The sequence below is a fragment of the Amblyomma mixtum genome, chromosome 5 (genome assembly GCF_055824585.1).
Source record: "Amblyomma mixtum isolate Tamu chromosome 5, ASM5582458v1, whole genome shotgun sequence".
Classification (NCBI taxonomy): domain Eukaryota; kingdom Metazoa; phylum Arthropoda; class Arachnida; order Ixodida; family Ixodidae; genus Amblyomma; species Amblyomma mixtum.
Window position 1 is genome coordinate 184610423 of NC_143016.1, and position 23701 is coordinate 184634123.

Genomic DNA, 23701 nt, shown 5'->3' on the forward strand with positions numbered 1-23701 from the left:
AGAAACTTAACTGGTGCCGTGACCAGGACCAGTGTTTGAAGTTAACTATGTGTTAATGTTCTTCACAGAATACTGGTACTACCCAGCAGCTCGGTACGCGCTCCGAGTTCATTTGTCGGGATGCGCCCACAAATAAGAAGCCAACAGTGTATCGCCACCTGTGGACCAGACGGCAGAAAAGTGACTGGAGTGGTAATCTCAGCTGTCTCTACGCGTCGCACTGCACTAGTGTTCCTGCATATTCTCTCGCAAGGAGCAGAGTTGCGATGAATCAGAAGCAACACGTTTTCTTTATGCTGTTTAAATTCACAGACACTCATGCAACAGTACAGCATTCTTTCGCGTAAGACCAGCGCTGAAGTCTCGACTCATAACTCGGCCAGACATCACCTATGATTTGCCCAGGGTTTTGTTGCATCAGGAATGAGATCACCATGCATTTATTTACGCGCAACACAGTACATACCATGCTAAACAGAGACATTTAACATAGCGTATAACGCCGCCACTACCGCGTACCACTCTCCGCCCGTGACAATGCCAGTACCAGAAGGTACGGGCAAATGACGCTGTAGGAAAACGTGGCCTCAGCAAAGTCTGTACATGCGAAGAAGCAGCGCTGCACCCATGAAGTCAGTCGCTTCACAACGAATTTGAATATTTGACGTCAGCGGGATCATGCGACGAACGCTCCGCGAATAGCGTTACGAGCGGCGCAAGGAAAACAATCACACAGCTCCGCTCACACCCTGCTCTGCACAGCCACTTCGTACTCCGGAACGATGCTCACCTAGTGGCGCCATCTGGGAGTGCCTCCCGCCGCCGCCGTCGCCGATGCGCTCCCGTCTGGTGGATGGTCACCACGTGCACTGGGGCGGGCACCTGCGCCGCCGCAGCAAGGGATCGCGTCCGTACACTGTATGCCGACAAAATGCTCGCAGTTTTCACGAGCGTCTCGAGCTTGCACCTTTGAACAGGGCTGCTTTATCCTCAGCCAACGTACTAAATTGGCTGTTTGGGTTTGTTGGTCAGTGCTCATGGTTAAAGAATGCAGCGCGAAAAGACAAGGACAAATGAAGAAGTGGACAGGACTGGCGCTGACTACATTTATTCAGAGAAACGAGCAACTTTTATACTGCATCCAAGACAAACGTGACCAGATAAATCAGCAGGCGTGGGAAATCTAACACAGGTACATATCATTGCACACTACATCTTGGATGGCATTATAAAAGCTGCTAGTTTCTTCGAATAAATGTGTTGGCGCCAGTCCTGTCCACTTCTTCGTTTGTCCTTGTCTTTTCGCGCTGCATTCTTTAACCATGCTCAGCCAACGGCCTGCAGCAGTTCTTACGCCTCGTCATTTAAAGCAAAAGGCCGTACGATAAGGCAGTAGTAACACGGCTGGAACAAAGGTGAAAGGTTGCGGGTAGTTTATAAATGCGCGGTTAATAGTGGCCGGCTAGATCAATTAAAGGTCCGTTCTCTAGGTGTTTCGCCTTATAAAAATGGTCTATAGACAGTCTATAGAATTTTTATAGACTCTATTGCCTTCCTATAGGTATTTATTTGCTACTGATAGTCTATAGAGTGTCTATACATACAAAAGTACACTAAAAGTGTATAGCCATAAATCTATAGATTGTCTATACATACAAAAGTACACTAAAAGTGTATAGCCATAAATCTATAGATTGTCTATAGACTGTCCAGAGCATTTGTATTGCCTATAGATTGTTCTCTAGGATTTGTCTATAAAGAGTCAATAGACACTCTATAGACGGTCTACAAAAATTTTTGTAAGGGATCTATTGCGGGCCTTGGCTGTCAGGAGACGCCTTGGCCGCTGCGGCAAGGGAGAGGGCATACCTTCAGCACCGTCTGCCGCGGCGGGAAACGTCCCACGGGCGCGTGCGGCAGCGGCGGCACCGGCATCGGCGAGAGTGGCGAGTGCGCCAGCAGCACGGCCAGGACAGCGGCCGTGGTGGCCACGGTGCCGGCCACCCACAGGGGGATCACGTGCTGGGCCGCCACCGCCAGCGGGAGGCCCCACTCTGCACACGTAGGCAGCGACAGCAGTGTCAGGGAGACAACTTGGCAGTTCTATCTGTGGTCACGGTTCACAATGGCCACCGATAGTGGACTCGCACTGGGCAGCAGATGGGCGCCTCTATGGTCTCAGATCATGCATGGCAGTTTACTACTATCCCTCAAGAGAAGAGTATACAACAGCTGTATCTTACCGGTACTCACCTATTAGGCAGAAACGCGGAGGCTAACAAAGAGGGTTCAGCTTAAGTTAAGGACAACGCAGCGAGCTGTGGAAAGAAAAATGGTAGGCGCAGCGTTAAGAGATCGGAAACATGGAGAAACATGGAGAAACATGGGAGAGGCCTTTGCCCTGCAGTGGGTGTGGTCAGGCTGATGATGATGATGATGATGATGATGATAGTCGAAAGGCATTTACAAGAACAGTGATGTGACCGAGGCTTCCGCCAGTGCAAGTACGCTAAACCTCTGCCACGACGACCGTCACCAGTGGTTACACGGCATGCGGCTCCACACCTTAAGTTTCTTATCTGGATTCCGGCCAGGTCGCAGACAGCATTTCGATGAGGGGACACGGAAAAAACCCCGTGTACCGCTATTACACCACACATTTAAAAAATAAAACCGAAACTGGTTATCCCCCACAGGATGACAACCTCCAAATTTGGCCCGGGTAATTTCCAAATTTAGGCCTCAGCCACCGCCCAAATTTGACCTTGGCCGATTTGGGCCAAAATCGATGTCCATTGCAACCAAATAATGAGCGTGCCCCTACACAATGGCGACTTCCAAATTTGGTCCGGGGCACTGCCAAAGTTTGATCCGGTTCACCACTGAAATTTGGCCTTGACCGACTTCGACCAAAATCAATGTCCAACCATAACTGAACATGTCGGACACGATGGCGAGCCTCGAATTTGACCCGGAAAAAAATTGGTTTTGAGGAAAATAAATGACCCAGTAACTGTCTCACATACAGGGCGTTCATTATTTATCTGTCCAGGCTGTCGCCGCGGTGGCTCAGTGGTTAAGGCGCTCGTCTACCGAGCCGGAGTACCCGGGTTCGAACCCGGAGGCCGCGTTTCGATGGAGGCGATGCTGGAGGCGATGGAGGAGGTGCTGTGCGATGTCAGTGCACGTTAAAGATCCCTAGGTGGTCGAAATTATTCCGCAGACCTCCACTACGGCACGTCTTTATTTCTTTCTTCTTTCACTCCTACCTTCCTTGCTTCCCTTACGGCGTGGTTCATGTGTCCGCCGAGGTATGTGAGACGGATACTGCGCCATTTTCGTTTCCTCAAAAACCAATTTACCAGGTTGTAAAAAAAACCTCCCGCGTAAACTATTCACTGTTTGGGCTCAAGCATAAACCATAGGGTAGCCCATGGTCGTTTGCGCTTTTCACAGTAATTTGAACATCGGACCTTGCCTGAATTGCCCGGGATCGGCGAAAAACTGCAGCCGTCTGTGCGCAGAATTTTCGTCTAAGCGGGCGGAGCAGAAGATTTGACAGGCTGCACTATCTCGGCTACTGGAAGACTTACCCCAACTCCGAGCAGGGATAATGGTTGCCGTGCAGTTTGCCAGACGGCACAACCTCTCAAATCCACTATCCCGCTCGCCTCATCGAAAATTCTGCGCACAGACGACTCCAGTTTTTCACCTATTTCGTACAGTCCAGGCAAGTTAATTACTTATCAAAAAACGCAAGCTATCATAAGCTGCCCTGGTGGTGGTGAAAAACTTTAATATTCAAAGAGAGCTTAGAGGTCGGAAAACCCCGCTGCATGGTCGGTATCCTTAGTCCGGGACACCGCACGACGAGGCCCCGTCTCGCGCCCGCTTTACTAGAGCCCTTTGGGACTCCAGTGTGGAGCAGTTGAGGAAGGCAGTTTCCCATGCCTCTCGGGTGGGGTTGGGGGAAGTTGGTGATTCTGAGTACATGCCCACACCATGTGAAAGATAGCGCAGATATCTCCACAGCGCGGGCAGCGCCCATCTGTGTTCGGATCGAAGTGTTTTGCTATGGCAGGACAGAGAAGAGTTCCTGTCTGCAGGCGCCGCAGAGTTCGCTCCTCCGCCTTACTCAGCCCCTTGGCAGGTGCCGGGTAGAGATGGTGGCTGTCGCAATAATTAATTAGGATTTCACTGAACCACAGAAGCGGTTTATGAGCTTCTGAGCCAGGAGAGCTAGGATGAGGAGCCCGGTGTGTGAGCGCTCGGGCGGCCGCATCAGCGGCCTCATTGCCTCGTAGACCCTGGTGGCCAGGAGCCCAGATCACTTTTGTGCGAGTTGGATCAGCGGGAGCGCGTCTTAGAATTTGGGAGGCAAGAGGTGATACTTCACCTGCAAGATAATGCTCACAGGCCTGGAGAGTCTGTGATAACCGTTCTCGATTTTGGATCGGCGGCAGCGAGAGCTATTGCGACTTCCTCCGCTCGTGTTGAATTTGGGGCCCGAAAAGATAGCCCATCGACATTCATTCCCCGGTGGACTACGGCAGCCGTGTAGAATCCCGCGGGCTACGGCCCTGTGATGTCCACGTAGTAGACGCCCTCTTTAGATCCATATTGCCTCTCAAGCGTGCGAACCCGCGCTTGTCGTCGGCCTTCATGTCTGTGCTTGAGCCCAAATAGGTTTGAGCAGGAGGATTTTTTAAAATCCGGGCTGATAAATACGGAACGGCCTGTATATCTCGGTGGACACCCGAATCGCGTAGTAACGGAAGAGAGAAAAAATAAAGTGAAAGAAGAAAGGAAGAAAGTGGTGCCGTAGTAGAGGTCTGCGGTATAATTTCTACCACCTGGGGATCTTCAACGTGCACTGACATCGCACAGCACACGGGAGCCTTCTGCGTTTCACCTCCATCGAAACGTGGTCGCTGCGGTCAGGTTCGAACCCGGGTACTCCGGCTCAGTAGCCGAGTGCCCTTCGATTCATGCATTCAAGGCTGGTATGTTTCTTTTTTTTATGTAGCCAGTTCAAGCGAAACCTTTGGCACCGGTGGGTCGGTTTAAACTAGGCAGGCATCCAATTATAATGCGGTCTTGCGTTTACAGGAAAAACTAAGTGCCACAGCTTAGAATAAATTTTTTGTGCCGTCCAACTTATGCATGAATTTCATACCAGTTTTTTACCCTGCACTTTGCTCTGCACAGACATTTGTTAACTGTACTATCGCGATCATAGCTGTATTTGTACATAGTGTATATTGCCACTAGCTCTGCCCTTATCCTTCCTCACTATGGCTCCCACATTTCTTTCCCTCTACCTGTCCTTTCCCTCTCCCTTTATTTCCGCTAGTCGCAGCTCAGGTGCTTCAGGTTTCGATGGCCGATGCCGCGGCTAGCAATATCTTTTCCTTCCATTGTTATTTTTATTAATAAATAGCAACTGACAACAACAACGATCGCGATCAAAGTTTACGCGACGGGTGTTCTCGGAAAACCCCTTTCTCTCTTCTTTCACTCCCTCCTTTATCCCTTCCCTCACGGCGCGGTTCAGGTGTCCACGGAGAGGTGAGAAACACACTGCGCCATTTCCTTTCCTCGGAAACCAGTTTTCAGTTTTCATTCTGAAGACATAAAACTACGCAGGAGACAGGACACAGAAAAGATGCAGACAGGACGAGCGTGTCCTGTCTCCTGCGTAGTTTTATGTCTTCAGAATGTCTTACCAACTAGCCTCTCATCACACACTTCTAGAATTCAGTTTTCAACTCCGAGCTGTATAGCTAGTCACATTCGTTCCTTTCGTTGCCGTGATCGCGAGTGAGTGCATAAACCTTATTGCCATAATTGGAATTAATGAGGCATAATAGGGCGGCGTGGCCCCCAGGTGGGGGCGACTGCTTCGTCCCACGACGTGAGAGGCACTTATTGCGACTTGTCTGTGGTTGTCAGCAGTCCATTCCAACCCTCTTCAGTGGAGGCTGGCAGTAGAGCGTGTGGGGGCGGTGCTACGCGCATTCTCATTAGATGTGAGCCTTTGTTCCGGGGGTACCATTGTTACAATTTGGGCAAGAAGGGTCGAATTCACCGCTGGTGACAAGCGCCAAACGGGAGTGACTGAGAAGAGAATGAGTTTGTAATCGACGGAGCAGAGTGGCTTGTGCTCTGTCGAGGTCAGGATTGGGGAAGTTGGGGGGGGGGGGGTGAGTACTACTATTCGGCGTTGTTCTCTGTATAGGTTGGTAATTTCAGCGGAGGTCTGGGGAGTCTCCGCCAGGGCGTCCGGGGAGGAGGGCGCGTCGGCCGCCAGGTTCGTAAAAACTCGGGCGGAGGGGTCGACTCCCTCGTTCCCGGAGTTCCCAGCATGAGCAGAACCCAGACTAGGCTTATCTGTCGCGGAGGGATGCAGTCTTTGAGGATGGGTGCCGCAGCAGGGCAAACTGAGTTGTTGGAGTAATTGCGGATGGCGTTGTTGGAGTCGCTAAGGGCTGTGCGAGTGGCAGGGTCAGCGATGGCCAGTGCTATCGCAACTTCATCTGCACCAATGGGAGACGAAACCCGCGTCGTGGCTGCGTTAATAGGGTAGCAAGAGGAGTGGCAGCACATGCTATATTCATAGACTGTGTGGGTGTCATCCATGAACACAGTGTCTAGGGCTTCGGCTTTCCCGGAATCTGGCCCCTCATTGCGCACACTGTAAATGCGCACCACTGCTAAAAAACACCAAAGTAATAGGTCGGGCTATAAACAGACGGGAACGTGAAATTATCGAAGCTTTCGCGATGCACGTTGCTCCAGACAAGCAAATTCGTCAGCTCACCTTCGGTGATGTTAGGGGGAACTGAATTAACCTACTTCAAGAAAAGTAATCTTCGGCTGTTGTAAGCGCATGTGTTGATCGTTTTCCTGTTTCTTTTTCCTGTTCTTTTTTCGTTTTCTTCGCTTTTCTCCCCTTTTTTATTTTTCCTTCATTCTTGTCAGCGCCGTGAGCTCCTCCCTCTTCTGTGCATGATATGACGTCAATGTGTGTATATAGTCATGTTTCTTCAGAGATTAAACAGTTGTTACAGAGCGCTTCGTCCTGTGTGTTCGTCCCTTTTCCGTATTTTGATAGCGCCCACCAATATCCTCAAGAGTGTATTTCTAACTAGCCCCACTAGCAGCTCTTTTGATTTTCCTAGGTTTTGGAGCATGCCTGAATTGGTTTTCTTGAACATAGATGCTTATTTGCTCCCCCAACAATGATCAGCTATGCTATGCGCTTTTGCACGGTGGCTGGCTCTGCAATGCCGACGCCGAGCCCTTTCTGAAAGTCTGGCAGTGTCGGTGCAGCCTTCGGCCTATCGCGGCTGAGACTCCGTTTAATTTGAACCCATTTCCTAACTTCTAGGATTGTGTTTGCAGATTCCCTGCTTTGCTCCTGTGCTAAGTTTTCTTCCAGCCCGACATGCTTTGAACCCGAGCAGTTTTTTTTCTTCGTGTGCTTTATTTTCTTCGCGTGTTCTGTTTGAAAAAATATTAACTTAGTATTGCAGGTTGACATCTGTGAGGTTATAACAGAAAGAGTACACTGTAAGCGAGAACAAAAAACTGGGCAAGTTGGAACGGATTCATCTTAAAGCAGCGCGATACACAGGACGAGAGAAAGAAACAAGAGACGACACGAGCGCTCGTGTCGTCTCTTGTTTCTTTCTCTCGTCCTGTGTATCGCGCTGCTTTAAGATGAATACTGTAAGCGAGCGGCTTAATTCAATTTGTGCAATGAACAATGTGCGCCAGGAGATGAGTTGCCGAGCCTTTCAGCACCATTTATTTTGACACCAGAAAGAGCAGTGCTTTTTAATTCATAAAGTGTGAGAGAAGAGAGTCGGTGTGCCTGACAGTCCATGGTTAAAAAAAAAAACTGTGCACGCTATGCTTCAAGTGGTATGATGGCAAATCCAGGGTGCAACAGCCACATTATTAAGCCTATAGTTTAGTTATTTATTTATTAAGGAACCCACAGCGCCGTGGCATTAGAGTGTGTGGGGGGGGGGGGGGGGATGTACAAAAAAGAAGCACACATGACACCTCCGCTCGCAGGCAGAGTTACAAGCATAAAGCGTTCGCCATGTACATCTCACTTCAAAAGAACACATCAAAATCCCATCACATCATTTAAAGAACGAAATAACGCATCATTTGATGCCACACTCACAACATCGCTCGGTAGTCTGTTCCATTCTCTAATGGTTTTCGGAAAAAAAGACATTTTGAACAATTCAGTTTTTGCCGCGAATTCGCGGACTTTAAAAACATGGTCAACACGGTTGGATCTATAAAAAGGATCCTGCACATACCTTTCGCGTTCAACCCGAACAGTTGAATAATAAACAGTTTCAGACAACTTTTTTCGGCGCGTATCAAGCAATTCCCAGTTCAGTGCATCCTTCGTACGCGATGCACTGTAACGAGCCCCGCGTGTGCCAGACACAAAACGAGAGGCAATGTTCTGCACCATCTCCAACTTATTTTTATCTCTAGCAGTAGGCGGGTCCCAGACAGTGCACGCGTAGTCCAGAACCGACCTGACATAAGTCTTGAATGAAATGTCACGACATGACAGTGGAAAAGTGTTTGCATTTCGGCGAAGAAATCCCAAGTTTCTGCATGCTTTAGCAGAGATAGAATCGACGTGACGGCGGCAGATCAAATCAGGAGTAAAATAAACGCCTAGACATTTAGATTCGAATACCTGTTCTAACATTGTGTTCCTAATAACATATGAATACACATCAGGGTTTTTCTTTCTTGTAAACTTCATATGGACAGTCTTGGACAAATTCAAATTCATATTAAATTTAACGCACCACTCTGAGATTCTGTTCAAGTCTTACTGGAACATTTCAACATCTCGACCACTAGTGACAACACTATAAAGAACGCAGTCATCCGCAAATAACCGCATTTGAGATACTGTTCCGTCACCAATGTCATTCACGTACAGCAGGAACAATAGTGGTCCCAACACGGAGCCCTGGGGAACACCAGACACAACCTGCACTCTTTGAGACTCGGCGCCATTCATATCCACGAACTGCTGCCGTAAACATAGGTAATCTTTTACTCATGATATCACTTGAGGGCTAATATTGTAAAAAGACATTTTTTGAATTAGTAAAGAATGCGTCACGGTATCAGAGGCCTTTTTAAAGTCCAAAAACACGCAGTCCACGCTAAGTCGCCTGTCGAGTGCCTCAGCCAGATCGTGCGCAAATTCAGTCAGCTGCGTAGTACACGATAGGCCCCTTCGAAAACCATGCTGACGAGGATTAAACAATGAATGTTCGTCTCCTGATTTCTCTACTGAAATCTAAACACTTCCAGCAGTCCTTGCTCTCTGAAAGAGTGTCTGGTTAGTTGACATGTTCGTATTGCAGTCTATATTACACGACAAAAATATGCGAGTCTCAGTGAACTTTGTGCATTGTAATCCTGTTCATTGTCCAAAGAGCTAGTTTCCAAGTTGACAAGGCGTACTTGAATTGCCAAAAGAGGGATGCTTGCATACTTATAAAAAAACTCAGCCATTGATGCTTGCATCTAACACGGTCTGAGCATATTAATCCTAGTACAACCACCCATAATCTAATTAGTAGACAAGGATAGGGAATTGTGGGGCAACACACATATGGAGAAAGCAACAGTCAGTGAAGCCGAGAGGAGCATAGGGGAGTATTTCTGCATAAAAAAATAGAAACATTCCCCTGTGCTTTTCTTGGCTTCAATGACTGTTTTCATATCAACAGTCTGGGATATTAACGCTGTTACACCTCTTGAGCATCACCTGCTAAGTTACTCGATTTCAAAACAACAGCACAAATTCAGCTGGGATATGCTAGTGCGATATATGACTCAAATCTAGCTTTTCTGGAGTACTGGCTGGGATCAGTCCAAAACCAAGCTGCCTCTTTTATTCTCTCAGACTAGTACTGAAGCTCCAGTGCAGCAGCACTAAAGTGAAATTTTAAAATTTCTTCAGTTCGTGCAGAAGCTGAAGGTTTTGCAACTCTGTACAACCGCATGACCAAACCAACTGTTTCAACTCATGGTTTCTCCTACGCCAGTCGCACTAACGTAGTTATGTCTCGATCCATCCATGCTACTGCATTTGAACATATATTTTTGTTCACACCACATAAGGCTGGAATGGTCTTGGACCTGGTCTTTCACCCATTCTTCGTTTACGGACCTCTTGTACTTCAAACTGATCACTGTAGAAACACATGCAGTGAATGATGAGCCGTTGAGATTAAATAAATGTTAAAATAAGTTGCCCTAAAAAGTGCTTATTCTTTTGCTCACAACGGCAAACCAATACAATCTGCATAACGTATCCATTGAGAATTTTCCTGGTCATCTATTTCAAGCAATGTCAAAGCAGATTTACGCAACAGTTGCATTTTGGTGAACTTGCACGTTATGCACAGGCTACATCTGTATGGCTATAAATTCATGCTGGACAGCTGGACAGACATTACGCACACATACGAGTCAGTATCTCATTTGTGCTTGTCTCCTATCATTTGCCGAGCTAAGCAACGCAGAGACTTCCATAGTGTGATGGGGTTAGAATGCTAGGTGCGTACGTTTACGCATGTGACCTTTGTGTGCGTGTGTCATTTGATCCTTATCGTCATCTGAAATGGCCAGCCAGATATGAAACGAGGCTAGCGAGTGCCCCCTTCTCCTCTATAATGAGTCTAAATTACACGTACAGTTCTCTCGTTCTGAATGAAGTCAGATTACAGCTGCAGTGATTTGCTTACATTGACGGCAGTGGACCACACGAAAAAGCACAAACCTGAACTCAATCCTAATTTAATCATAGAGTGGCTTTGTTTCTTACGTCCGTAACACCGAGTTTTTTTTCCATGTAGGGCCCTAAAGGAGGTTTTCGTTTTGGTGCATAAATTTGTAATAGGAGGTCACAAAACAAGACATTTGTCTGCCTAATTATATGCCGCCATTGTAGCGCAACTTTAAACTCACAGGGACTCCGTGTATGAAGCAGCAAAGTAGGCATGGCCGAAGCAAAGAATGACCTTCAACAATTTAGGTCAACGACATAGCCATTTTAACGTAAGGTACGCCTAAACACAACTTTGGCAGTTTGAAAACCAAACTGGCAATGAAATAACAACCATTACTGTACTTGTTGCCCGTGAGCAACAGATAGCACATTCCAAAATTTATATATAACAAGTAGTGCATATAATGGTCAGTTTTACCTGCTGGTTTGGAGTCCAGAATCACTGTTACAATAAATTTTTTTCTGGTCAGAAAAGTCTTAGACATCCCTGTAAAGCTATATGAGAGGACATATGCATGTATGCCCCACATACACTTAAATGCTTTATTTTTTATTTCATTGTATTTTGCGAGATCATAGCTTTCATCCTCTAAATATATTTCTACAAATCCTGCTTTAGATGGCCGCTATACATGGTCAATGTATCCTGTTTACCTGAATATACGTAGTACAAGTCTTTCCCGGCCTACACCAGGAGCCGTCGCAGTGTGAACCCTCCAAACTGGTTCTCGCATTTACTGCACCTGTAAGCCAGTTTACCAACTTCCTCCTCTTATTATGTTTACACTAAGGATGGCATGTATGTCCTATTACTCAATACTAATCAACCACCTTGTTTTGCATTCACATGGGTACATTTAAAATTCTTTGACGGAGTACAGACAACATTCCAGCTTGATCAGCTTATTGTACTGACAGCCAATTAATGTGTCAACATTGATGTGTCATCAATGCGTCAACATTGATTGGCACAACTCTCCTGGCTTGTGTGCACCACTGCATTACGGCTTGTGCAATTTTCATTGCAATATAAGCTCAGGAATGACTGCTAAAATAAAACTGGTGGTCCACTGTAACTGTGCAAAAAATAAAGCCCTGCATTTCAGCAGAGGGAGACATGGCTTTGCCTTTTGAATTGTAGCCGCACTGTGCTATTTGTATTTTGGCTGTTCTACTCGACTGAAAATATGACAGAAAGAAATCAGTATTTGTGTACGGTCATTTCTGTGACATCTAGAACTGAACAGTTAAAACTGATCTTACGGATTCCAAATCATTGGATACGTCATAATTTTCTCGTGTTTAGATTTTTATTTGACAACAATGTGCAAAAATGTGGTTAATTTTTAATGCATGCATAATTCAGGACACGATCCTTATATGAATGAATAGGTAAGTGTCTTCTTCAATAACATTTAAGTGGGGAGACAGCAAGGAGGCCTGTTTATAACAGTGACAACTACTGTGCATGGATTATTGAAATGGCTGCAAAGTAAAGGCGATTGAATACATGTAAAAACTGGAGTGCAATCGGTAGATGAAGTGATGATTTAACCTGTACCTGATCTAAGGTATTTGAGAAATCAATGGGAATTTTCCTGTTGTAATTACAAACGATTGAATAGTGTACTGCTAAGCTAACTTGTTCGTATCCTTGACCCCGAGAATTAGCGATATGGACCGCATCGTCATTCTGAAATCGTTATCGCATGTTTGGGGATACCGTAACTTTCAATGGGTGCACTCTTTAGATACTAAGGGGGCAAAAAGCATAGACATGGGCGTTCCTAGCTGAGACTGGCCGAGCGATCAAACGAGAAGTTGTACACGATCGCGGTGTGATGCCTTTTTTTCACTTTCTGAAAGAGAGACAGCGTAGATGTTTATCGTTTCCCTCGACGTTGTTTCAGATGTAGCTCGTCTGCGGTGTTGCAAAGTTTGTTTCATGAATTCATTCGCAGACATCAAGGTTGCCCGCGCCAAGATCCACGGCTTTCGGAGCCAACTGCGGTTTCATCTTTCGACGAAAAGCCTCACATCTTCTGTGTGAGCCATTATCAATGCGGGCATTTCTATTGCAGGTTGTCTGCATGTTGTGCTACGACACATGCATGTACCGCCGCACAGGCGGGAGCGGCGAGCTCGCCTATCAGAAGGATGACATCATCCGCCTCGGTCGCAAACTGATCGTACAGCACTTCTCTTCCGCCCCGCGCCCTCACTCGCCCGTCCGCAGTCTCATATGCGCCTCAAAAACGATCGTACGGCGGCCTTAACCCTTTCAGGCGCTTTGTACACAATTGTGTAAGCGACAAACTTACCGCTTTTTCTGAGAAACTGGAGAACTTAACAGTGATTTCATTATTTCAGTCAAATTGAGCACCCTTCTTGTTGCAAATAAGTTGCTTTTTTGTATTATGTAGCGAAGGCAGTAAATAATATTTCACATAAGAGTGAGCTAGGTAACACTTTGTCCGCCGTTTTTGTGCAGACAGATTTTGCCGCGAGTGAAAACATAGATTGTGTTTGCTCAATTTCGAGCGCAATGTGATTCTTCGAAACACAAAGCGATTCCACGATCCCTTGGGATTAAACCCAACACAACACAAACACATCCCTTGGGTGTTTACCTAACACACGAGAATATTTCGATGTTATTATTCCCAACAAATCTGACACTTTGTACGGAATTCTCCACATCCTTGTAAAAACTTAGTTGCTGGGCTTTCACGTTTGAAAACTAACAAATTATCTTTCTTGCGGCTTGAATATACTGCTTAGGTGAAAAAAAATTACCGACGATTACGTTACTTCCTAATGCGAAATTTGAGCGCAGCAAATAAGCTGTTTCACCTTTTCGATAGATTAAGGCAAAGAAATCGAGCAACACATGTATGCGCTATCACAGAATTTTTTTTTTATTTTTCACACGTATTCGCAATTTCGGCTCGGGCGGTGCACATATACAGATCCGCCGCCACCGATCTGGCTCTCTGATTGCCACCGCACAGGGGTTGCATTGGAGGAGGAGCGAAGAAAGGAATTAAGTTCGAGCCGGCGCTTTGACAACCGGAGACTCGCAGGAAGAGGGGGGAGGGGGGCGGCGTGTACACCCAGCGGCAAACGATGGGGGCAGAAGCGCGCGCAGCAAGCGGACAACACGATAAAGGGAGGAGGGAAGAGATAGCAGCGACTGACTGATGCCGCTGACGCCGATAGCGCTGGGGGGATGAAAGGGGGGCGGAGCTGGTTACGAGGCCGACGACAACGCCGACGCCGACGACGACGCGAAACCCAGGAACGGACGCCAAAGAGCTGCGCTCTAAAATATTTGACTTCCGTAAAAAAAAAAAAAAAAAAATGGCGCCTAAAAGGGTAAAGCAGGCCATGGTCTGTTCGCTTTTTTTTTTCTTTATTGCCATGGTCTGTTCGCTAATGTTCGCGCTTGACAGTAAAAATCATTCTCGCTGACAACATGCTTCGCGTGCGCATCATGCCCTTATGTTTGCGGCCAAAGTTACACAATTAAACTTGTAGACCGGTTCGCGCACACAAAACTATACGAGTTTCAGTGGTGTCACATGCATAACCGCGCAGCATGCAGTGTTACATAGGCATTATTCCGAAGCGTCCGAGCCGCTTCTCTTGTTCCTCGTCGAGTGCCAAGACCGCGTGGCAGCGTGCATACTGCGCAGAGTAAAAGTGAGATCATTCGCCGGTTGACCGAGCGCTGTCGATGTCGGTGTCCGCAATTTCCGCGGCCGTCGCTCGTTTTCCTCGTGCCGATGTGGGTCGTCGGGCGCCTCGATGGCGTCGTCGCCGGCGAAATGATGCCACTGACACGCTTCCCAGATTGGCGCTCCGGGGGCGAGCCGGCGCCTGCAGTCATTTATCCCGGTGGGAACGGGGATGCAGCAACGAATGCGCGATACATAACTATGCGCAGGTTTGTGCACAGCTCAGGGTGGACGTGTGGACGCTCTTTAGCCTTGTCGAGAATCTCGATCGATAAACGCAGGCTTGCGTAAGATCGGGTGAAAAATGCTCCTCCCTCAGTTGCAGCGGGAGGGAGGGGCACGTGTAGATAAACTGGTCTAAATTCTATATCCGTGGAAAATAACTTCTCAACTACCAGCATTCCTTGGGATGGCGTTGCGCACACGAAAAAAAAAAAACACACACACAGGAAAGAGCAGAAGACAGAGCGCTCCATCTGTCTTTTGCTCCTTCCTGTGTACGTTTGTTCGTGTGCGCAACGACATCCCAAGAAAGCTATGCACCAACTCGCCCAGCAAGAAGTCCTTCTAAACTACCAGCATGCCTTCCTAAGCGCCTTGATACTCAGCTTGTTCTTTTGGAACAGAAACAATTTATCATCGGTAAAATGAACAACAATTCCCTATGATTTCAGCAGTAGTAGAAATAATCCTTTTGACAGGTTTATACATAAAATTTTCCTGTAGAAATTAACCTAGTACGGAACTCGCAGCGTTTCTCCTGTGTCATATCTAAGTTGCAGAGCTCGGTCTACACTTATCGAATCATCCCTTCTCGCAATAAATCGCACAACAATACGATTGGTATACAGGGGAGTTACTTGGCCTCATCTCTTCCGTATTTACGTTACTGATACTGCCAATGCTCACCATGGCACCAATACATCATATATGCCGGTGACACCTCGTTACTACTTACTTCTCACTATTCCTCAAATTTAATAAAAGCTCACTGAGAACAAATTAAAACAGGCCCGTATCGATAGACTACCACATTTTAATGCTGCCACAAAAAAACGAGGATTTCATACGTTATTAAAGAAAAAAAAAACGAAGAATAGGTGTCGGCACCATCGGTCAATTTTACAATAAACTGCTGAACTTCGAGTATTATTTTTTTTTTTTTTGTGCGGATCTCTTAGGCTAGGCAACCCCACCTTCCACTGCGCAACATTGATCTCAGAGTCCTTTATGTTACAGACGTCACGAACTTGAAACGTGTGGGCGGAAAGTTATGACCCATATTTCTTTGAAAATACTGGCTTCTTTTGCTGCCAGATAATGGTCAAAATATAGCCAAAAGAAGACTCAAAATCGTCTGCTTTCTAAAAAAAAAACTGGCTGTAGATGTCCCTAGTTGTCTTTCAGAACTGTTGATATTGAACTAGATAAGTTTCATGAGTAGGCCTTTAAAAACGGTCTAATAACAAACACCACCAAAAAACTACATTTTTCCAAGACAATAACAAAAACGCGACACTGCTTATTTACATCGCACTTAATACGGCTAAAGTTAAATCAGTGATTTACTTAAAAAGCTTAGTATGAGTTCTGACTAGGATATGTGATGATAGCGCCATATACTGTCACTTGTTAATAAACAGTCATAAGCAGTTGGGTAGTTTTATCCCTTAAGTATCTTCCACACAATGCAAAGCTGCTTCTAATAACTCCCTCTTGATTAGTCACGTGCATTTTCTGCTTCAAAGATCGGCTATTTATTCTTCATGAAGAGCTTATCTAGGCGATATGTGATGTGCCATGAGATCCCCCAAGTGAATCTCTCTTTGAACAGCTTAAAATATGTGAAACACGTTGCGGGGCTAGTTGGTTACGCATTTTCTTTCGTTAAAATTTAAACAAAACTTTAGTTTTGGCGAGTTGGTTCATGTTGAAAGAAAAAACTAGTAATGGCGCAAGAAAAAAGGACACGGAAGGCACGCAAAAGACAGGACTGACGCCAACTTGCAAACTGGGGTTTATTGCACTGGGGTACAAAAGGCAGGCTTGGTGCAATAAACCCCAGTTGCAAGTTGGCGTCAGTCCTGTCTTTTGCGTGCCTTCCGTGTCCCCGTTTCTTGCGCCATTCTGCAGTTTTTTCTTTCAAATTTAAGCAGCGCTAACTTTTACGATGCACACACAGATACAGGAGAAACACTTCAACCAACTAGCCCAGCTTTCGGCCTTGTCTTTGGGTATATGAGTCGCTTCTTGCTGTTTCTTCAAGTATAATTGACATCTTGGTACTTGTAGGCTTTTGACACCCTAGTAGTGAGGGCCTTTAGGGTTTTTAAGTAAATAAATAAATGAATAAAGAAATAAATACATAAATAAATAAATATTGATGTTTTGCATTGTTCATTTTCCAGTGTAGAATTATTTTATTGCTGCTGACGCTCTCTTTATACGGTTTTTAGTAATCGCGTGTGTTCCTGCATAACCACTATGCATAATCCATGCTGTATTACATAGTATATAGCGGTTGATTCAAGTGCTACTTCAGTGCCGCTTTTTTCGTGTTATGCTGGCTTTATCCTTTCATTACTTTGTTTCCGTTCGGTTTCCCTTCGGCTTTACATTACTTTTCCGTCTGCCCGTTATGCCGCGCTGCTGCTGCATGACATATATACTGTACACAGTCTTAAATATTCCGTATTTTCCCGCCTAGAGGCGATAACAATGCGGCAGGCGTCGCAGTGGATTGTTTACCATAGTTGTCTTCTATAGTTTTCTTCGCGTGAATTATTAACTTCGAAAAGCAGTCTCACACAGCTAGAGTTCGGTAAAGGTATTCGAAGCCCGTGCTTGTACCTGTACCTAATACTACCGCCTATCATATAACATTCACTTCTACTCGCCGCTGCTCTAAAATACCTTTTTCGAGGGTGCAGTGCTTACGTGCCTGCTGTCACTTTCAAAAGTTCCCAACTCGCCGCGTTTCAATGCTGCACCGTATTGCGCCTCTGCCACTGTGATCCGAAGCTGCCGAGAGGTAAGCTGTCAACTAGCAGGTTTGGAGCGTTGGTGAGTCCACGAGAGTTACTCTGCTGGATCCAGGAGCGAACCGTTTCATTGTCCCGGTAGCTTTTGAGAAGTACACCCGCACACACAAGGTGTGCGTGTTGTGTGTATGTGTTGTGTGTGTGTGTGTGTGTGTGTGTGTGCCTACGTGTGAGCGTGTGTCTCGCAACAGCAGCAGCCCGACATCGGCGCGAGCGAAGCTTTCCACTTTCGCGTCGCTCGAACAAAAGAGAGAGAAGGACACTCGAGTGAGCTTTGATAGGATAATGGATATATGGATTTGGAGGAGGGCGTACATGCACGATGAGGGGAGAGGTAGGGGTAAGCTTGATCTGAGCGCATGGAAGAGTCGTAGCCTATGTCCCCCGACAAAACTGAATGTGCCAGCGTTCGAGGACCTCCATTTCCGTTGGCGAGTGAGGTTCAGGATGGTCCAGTCCAGTGCAAGGCGTAGCGAACGCATCTTTCAACAGGACACAGAGAATGTACATGCTGAATCTTCAAGTTTCACTCGCAACTAACGCAGGCAAGGCAGTCAGCCATACCGACGTGAAAGGAGCATCGGTTCGTGAACGAAATGACAAGCGAGAGGAAGCCGAAATGTGCACCATGCACGCTTCCGAGCAAAGTCCGTATCGAAAGTCTCAGTTAGCATTGTTGACCATTTAACATGATGGAAGGGGAAGGTGGAAAAACAGAGGAAACGCTCTTTAGTGGTTCTCACATGTTCGCTTCATACTTAATAAATCGGCTGGGGAAGTATCTGTCAGTTTCTCGCCGATTTCATGCCGGAGTGAGCAGCTCTTCGATGAAGAGGCAGACATTTAAACTGGAGTTTATTCGAAAGCGCTGACATGGTATTCTATGTCGGAGAGGGGCTACGGGAGAAGAAGGCTCTTAGAAAAAAGCGCAGAGAAAAATAAAGCATTAAGAAGTCTAAAAATATGCGGTCATTCGCTTGTGGTGAATACACATCAAAGGTAAATGCAACAAGGATTTACAGTTGGTCAACGCGTCCAGTGCGTTGCATGTGGGAAGACGAAGGGTTCGGTGCAGTGTGAATACATCGCAAGGAAGGATACAAGAATATCAGTTAAGCTTCCAGGTATACTCGAATAAAAATTACGCACATGTTCGCACAGATCGAGCGTGACGAGCGCGCACACTGCGCAGTGAGCCCTTACAAACATTTTTTTTCGACAGTCTATATATTGTCCATGAATGTTTGTCTATAGAGTCTATAGACTTTCTACAGACTATACGCCCCGCCTCGATGGCTCAGTGGTTACGGCACTCGGCTACTGACCCGAAAGACGTGGGTTCGATCCCGGCTGCGGTGGCCGAATCGCGAAATTCTAGAGGCCCGTGTGCTGTGCGATGTCAGTGCACGTTAAAGAACCCCAAGTTTTCGAAATACACCGCGGCGCTCCACTACGGCGTCCCTCATAGCCTGAGTTGCTTTGGGACGTTAAATCCAAATAAACCAATAAATCAATTTACAGACTATACAAATGCTACCTACAGACTTCATAGTCCATAGTCCATAGAGAGTCTATGGATATGGATAGACAAAAGAAAATACCTGTAGGCAATAGAATCAATAAGAAGTCTATAGAAAATCTGTAGACGATTCTTATAGGTGAGCGGCGCTCCGCGCAGCGATCCGACAAATCCTTGCAGCTTTCCTTTGTAGCCGTACGGTGGTTACCCGGGTGGAGGCTTATCTCCTCACTATTAAGCCGCTGTACCTTGGAAACCGCCCATTTCCCTCCCTCAGCCGAGCGTGCAAGGGCAATCTGAAGCTGGCCTGTAACGGCTGATTGACAAGAGAGATTTAGCATGGCGCGATCCGTGTTTCTCTACCGCTTACACGGGAACCCAGCTGCGCCTTTGCAGTGGAAGGTGTGCGCCCCTCGGGGCCACCTGCGCATGCGCAGACCGCGGAAGCTGATCATGAATAGTGCTATGCTAAATCTCTCTAGTTGCGCTGTTAACGGAGCTTCTGTAAGACACAAAAAGCAAAAATTGAAGCACAAGAATCGCCGCCCCATGCCATTATCATGCTTCTTATTTGAAGCTAACAGTCATTTTCTTAAGCGGAGAGCCCTAAAGAACCAAATTTTGCTGAGAATGAAATTCCTATGAAGCTGTATTGAGGGTCCTTTTAAAGCCATTGCTCTTCTTAGGTATGCCTTTTCCTTAATTGTCAGTCTGCAGCGTGCTGTAAACAAACAGCCTACCGAAAGACTCTATACTAACATTCTCTTCCCGTTCTTTAAATGTCTTTTTCGCTGTCCGAACTTGTTTACTTTGCACTGTTGCTCTCAGGGTGCCGCGTTTTATAAACGACTACAGCCCTTTACTCCATTGCCCTCCATATGACGGTCATTTTTACGCGATAATGGGAGTTCCCTGATTCGGAAGCCGTGATGTAATGCCTACACTGCAAACCGAAAAACACCCGGATAGGAGTAAATGGCTCATCGCGTAGCGCACTCCCGAAAAGGGGTTTTTATACTCCTCAGAATAGGAGTATATCGTCTACTCCTCTGCTTGAAGGGGTACTTTCGGAGTGCTAGAAGGAGTAAAGTGTTACCGCTCTGCAGACGGGAGTTTATTTAGGAGTAAAGTTGTGATCACAAAGGAGTTAGCATGGCAATTAATAGAAGTATTATATACTCCTTTGCAGCTACTTTTATAGTACATTTCAGGAGTACGTGCCTGTTCCTTTTAAGTAGTTTTGACAGGAAATTTTTCGAGAAATTTTTCTTACTATAGGGTTACATTTATGATTCCCAGACGAGTATATTACTTCACTTGATGCGGAAGCCGATTTGAAATAAAGTATTCGTATGGAAGGCTCATTTTAGAGCTTGATATTCCAGGATAAATGCGTCGATGAACTTACAGTGATTTATTTCAAACAATATTTTATTGGGTACAAAACATTTGAGACATGTGTTCGGCAGCTTGCTTTCGACGGTTACAGAGAACCTACGTCTTGGCCCCTGTAGAAAAGAAGAGTGCCTTAACCCACGCTGTCTTTGGGTACATAATTTAAATACCCAAAGGAATGAAAATAGAGATGCCACACTTGAAAGCAAGGAGGGAACCTTGAAATGCTTCGCTGTCAACATACAGGCTCCTTCTGAAAGAAAGATTAGAAAAAAAATGCATCAGAGGAATTGCACCTCTAAGTTTGAAGTATGACGTGCTTCAAGTGTAGAAGTCAACGTCCCAAAGCCGTTCAGAGTGCACTTTTAAATAAAGTAGGTATTATTGAAGTTTAAACGTTTTTCATGACTAAAGATTAGCTAGTAGAACATAGTAGGTAATCAACTAGCTAATACATACCTGTACCCTGTCGGATGACAGCGGCTAAACGCGGTTTTCAGGGAATCACAAATTCCAGAGAGCCGCTTTCGTAAACGTTAAGGCAATACGGCGAATGGGAAGCAGCATCGATAGGGAACATTTTTTCCGCAAAGCATAAAACTGAAAAAAATAAAATGGTCTTACTGAGGCACTGGCGCATTCGCGCTGCCTTTGGCTGCGTTCCTGCACCGAAAGAGGCCTCGAGATATAATTTTTTTTTTACTTGTCAGAGGTTCCTCATGCTTTTCGGGCACCATATCAGAACCAATTACTGAAATCAAAACATGCAAACAAAAGACAGCGCTTTCCATACACGCAGCGGAAGCTTAGATGCAATTTCCTTGATGGGAGAGCCCGCAGCTACGCATTTTCAGGACGTCGTCATTCTGTGTATAGGTCAAAGGCAGGGCAAGGGCGACTGACATAGCAGGCATTGTTAGGAATAGAAAGCTACCAACAGACCCACCCTCCCGCCGCCACCTGTCTTCTGTTAAGCTTTGCCCTCACATTCGTGGCCAGGGTTCAAAAGAAAACATTCTACACAGGCCTATCTGGCTGGGAAAGGAATATACTTTCGGGAAAGAACGCCAATGAAAAAAAAAAAACATGTTTCGGAATCTTCTTGGTTCTTTCAGCAGGTGTGACTGCGAGTGAGTCACAGCTTGCCTTTTTTAAAGCCTTCGGTTAGTCATCCGCCGGGTCACTGATCGTAGACAGTTGATGCAAGGATAGTTCCCTCGAAGTCAGTCTTGTCAACCCGCGCTTCCTTCCTTGTTCATTTGTTTGGCATCCGCTTTGTGCTGCTTCAGTTTTTCTGGGAAATGCTTGCTTTCGCCAATGTACTACGTCCAGCACGAGCAGGGGATCTTGTACACTGGCGTCTGCTTTATTCTTTTTCTTTCGCTGCCTTCCTGGGATCAGCAGTCTGAACCGGAACGCTTGCCTCCACGAGTTTCACATAATGGAATGTGTTCGGAAACTGCACGCGAAGTAGAAACTTCTTTTAACATTTTTCAAATGCGAAGAGCTTACAAGATACCACATTTTGGAACTAGACGCCTAACCATCCAGAAAAGGCAGCGTTCAGTATGGTTGAAACCTCATGTCCGCTGCCGAAACTCGGAAAATGTAACAGTTTAGCTAATCTCCGTGAGCGCTAAGGCGTCGTCATGTCCTGTGCTATGACTGAAAAGAATAAAATCGCTTGCATTGTTTGCATAACAAGGCCCTCTTAAAACACAGGAAAGGAAGCAACCGATTAGGGCAGGGTTCTCAGCACTGTTCGTAATAACGTGACAAAAATTCACAGACCCCAAGGCTGTGCATTTTCACCTGTCATTGCCTGTACAGCTTTTCCATATTCATGGGGCGTGAACGCATGAAGAAAATTTGGTCCCTAGAAGAACTGACCGTACTTCCAGCTGTACATGTTAGCGTAACAGCCACGACTGCAGTGCCACTCTTTTTTTCAGCCGCATGCAACAACAAATTTCTCAGATACTTACTTCATGCCTGCTGTGTGAGTTGGCTCCACCGGACCACAATGAAGCCTTTGCTGTTTTGCTGTTCTCGTTAAGTCTTTCATCTCGGCGCACCCGTGGTTCACAGCAAGTCTACGCACACTGAAAAGGGAGCGGCGTTAAGTGCATGCGCGTCTATGGCATCAAAGGAGAGTTTAATACTGCTTACCAGAACACACGACGATGATAATCCGGTCTTTAGTATTCTTGCAATACAGCGAAAGAACGAGGGGCCGACGATGTCGAGAAAACTGGTGCGTCACACACACACCGCCATGTCGGCGCGGCGAAACGGCAGCAGCCAACACTTGTATGCTGCGTAGACAATGAATGACTAGCCGCTGCTTCTGCACATATTGCTGGCTTGAGTGAGACGTTCATTGCAGCACGTTGCTGCTAAGGTCGATGATGTCCAGTCTTACGTCACGACAAGAGCGCGCAAAGGAGCGGGTGGCAAACTGGCGGCTTCGGGGAGGTCGACGCGTCACACACCGCCATGTTGGCTCGGCTGGCTAAGCCTCTCGCAGACTGCCGTCGCAGGCGATGCAGCACCAAGCGTTCTCCGAATACACTGGGGGCTTCAAAAGGCACTGTCTGCGGCACTGTCGCGAGGTTGCGGCGATCCGGTGTCTTGTAACATGACAAACGTGCGTGAAGCAGCAAAAGCAGAGGCGAGCAGGCAGCGACGACAGAGCCGGCGTCGTCACCTGCAAGTGCAGCGAACCGGCAGCTGCCACTAGGCGGCGGGCAGACACTAAGGAGTGCATAAAGGGCCTGAAGGAGTATTGAAGCCGACATACTCCTGCTTGGAAAAGTAGTAAAATCATGTAAATGCTTTATTTTACTCCTCGATTTCGCGACGGCAGTAAAAAAGGAGGATTTCCTCTTTTTTACAACTTAAAGTCGATTGCGCAATTTTCAAAAAGGAGTTTAAAAGCGGACACTAGCCATTTATACTCCTATTTGGGCTTATTTGTGTTTACAGTGTACCATCCATGCCGCGTGCGGCAAACTGCAACAGGGGTCGACTCCAAGGTCTGTTGCATGTTCCGTATTCCGCAGTGCGTTTAAGAAATCAGCAGCTCCACTGAACACCTATAGGGCTGAGCGATTCTTGGCCCCGTACATGAGACCGCCGGTGTATCGAGGTTCGGAGA

At 46.5% G+C, this 23701-nt stretch overlaps 1 protein-coding gene and 1 long non-coding RNA gene across 2 annotated transcripts in view; both read right to left on the reverse strand.

Annotated features, from left to right (window-relative positions):
- The window catches only part of LOC149345088 (uncharacterized), a 59609-nt gene extending 44150 nt beyond the window's left edge, over nucleotides 1-15459 (reverse strand). Inside the window, exons 1-3 of the mRNA XM_089547361.1 lie at nucleotides 15450-15459; nucleotides 1870-2054; nucleotides 791-882 (exon numbers count right to left, since the gene is read on the reverse strand). Coding sequence (XP_089403487.1) covers nucleotides 791-882; nucleotides 1870-2054; nucleotides 15450-15459 — 287 coding nt within the window. The remainder of the gene's footprint in view (nucleotides 1-790; nucleotides 883-1869; nucleotides 2055-15449) is intronic.
- Nucleotides 15460-20562: 5103 nt separating this feature from the next.
- On the reverse strand, nucleotides 20563-23513 carry LOC149345089 (uncharacterized). Its single transcript, XR_016282814.1, has 3 exons — nucleotides 22714-23513; nucleotides 22530-22646; nucleotides 20563-20797 (listed from the first exon to the last, which is right to left on the reverse strand). It is a non-coding gene; the product is annotated as an uncharacterized LOC149345089 (long non-coding RNA).
- Between the last annotated feature and the right edge of the window lie 188 nt (nucleotides 23514-23701).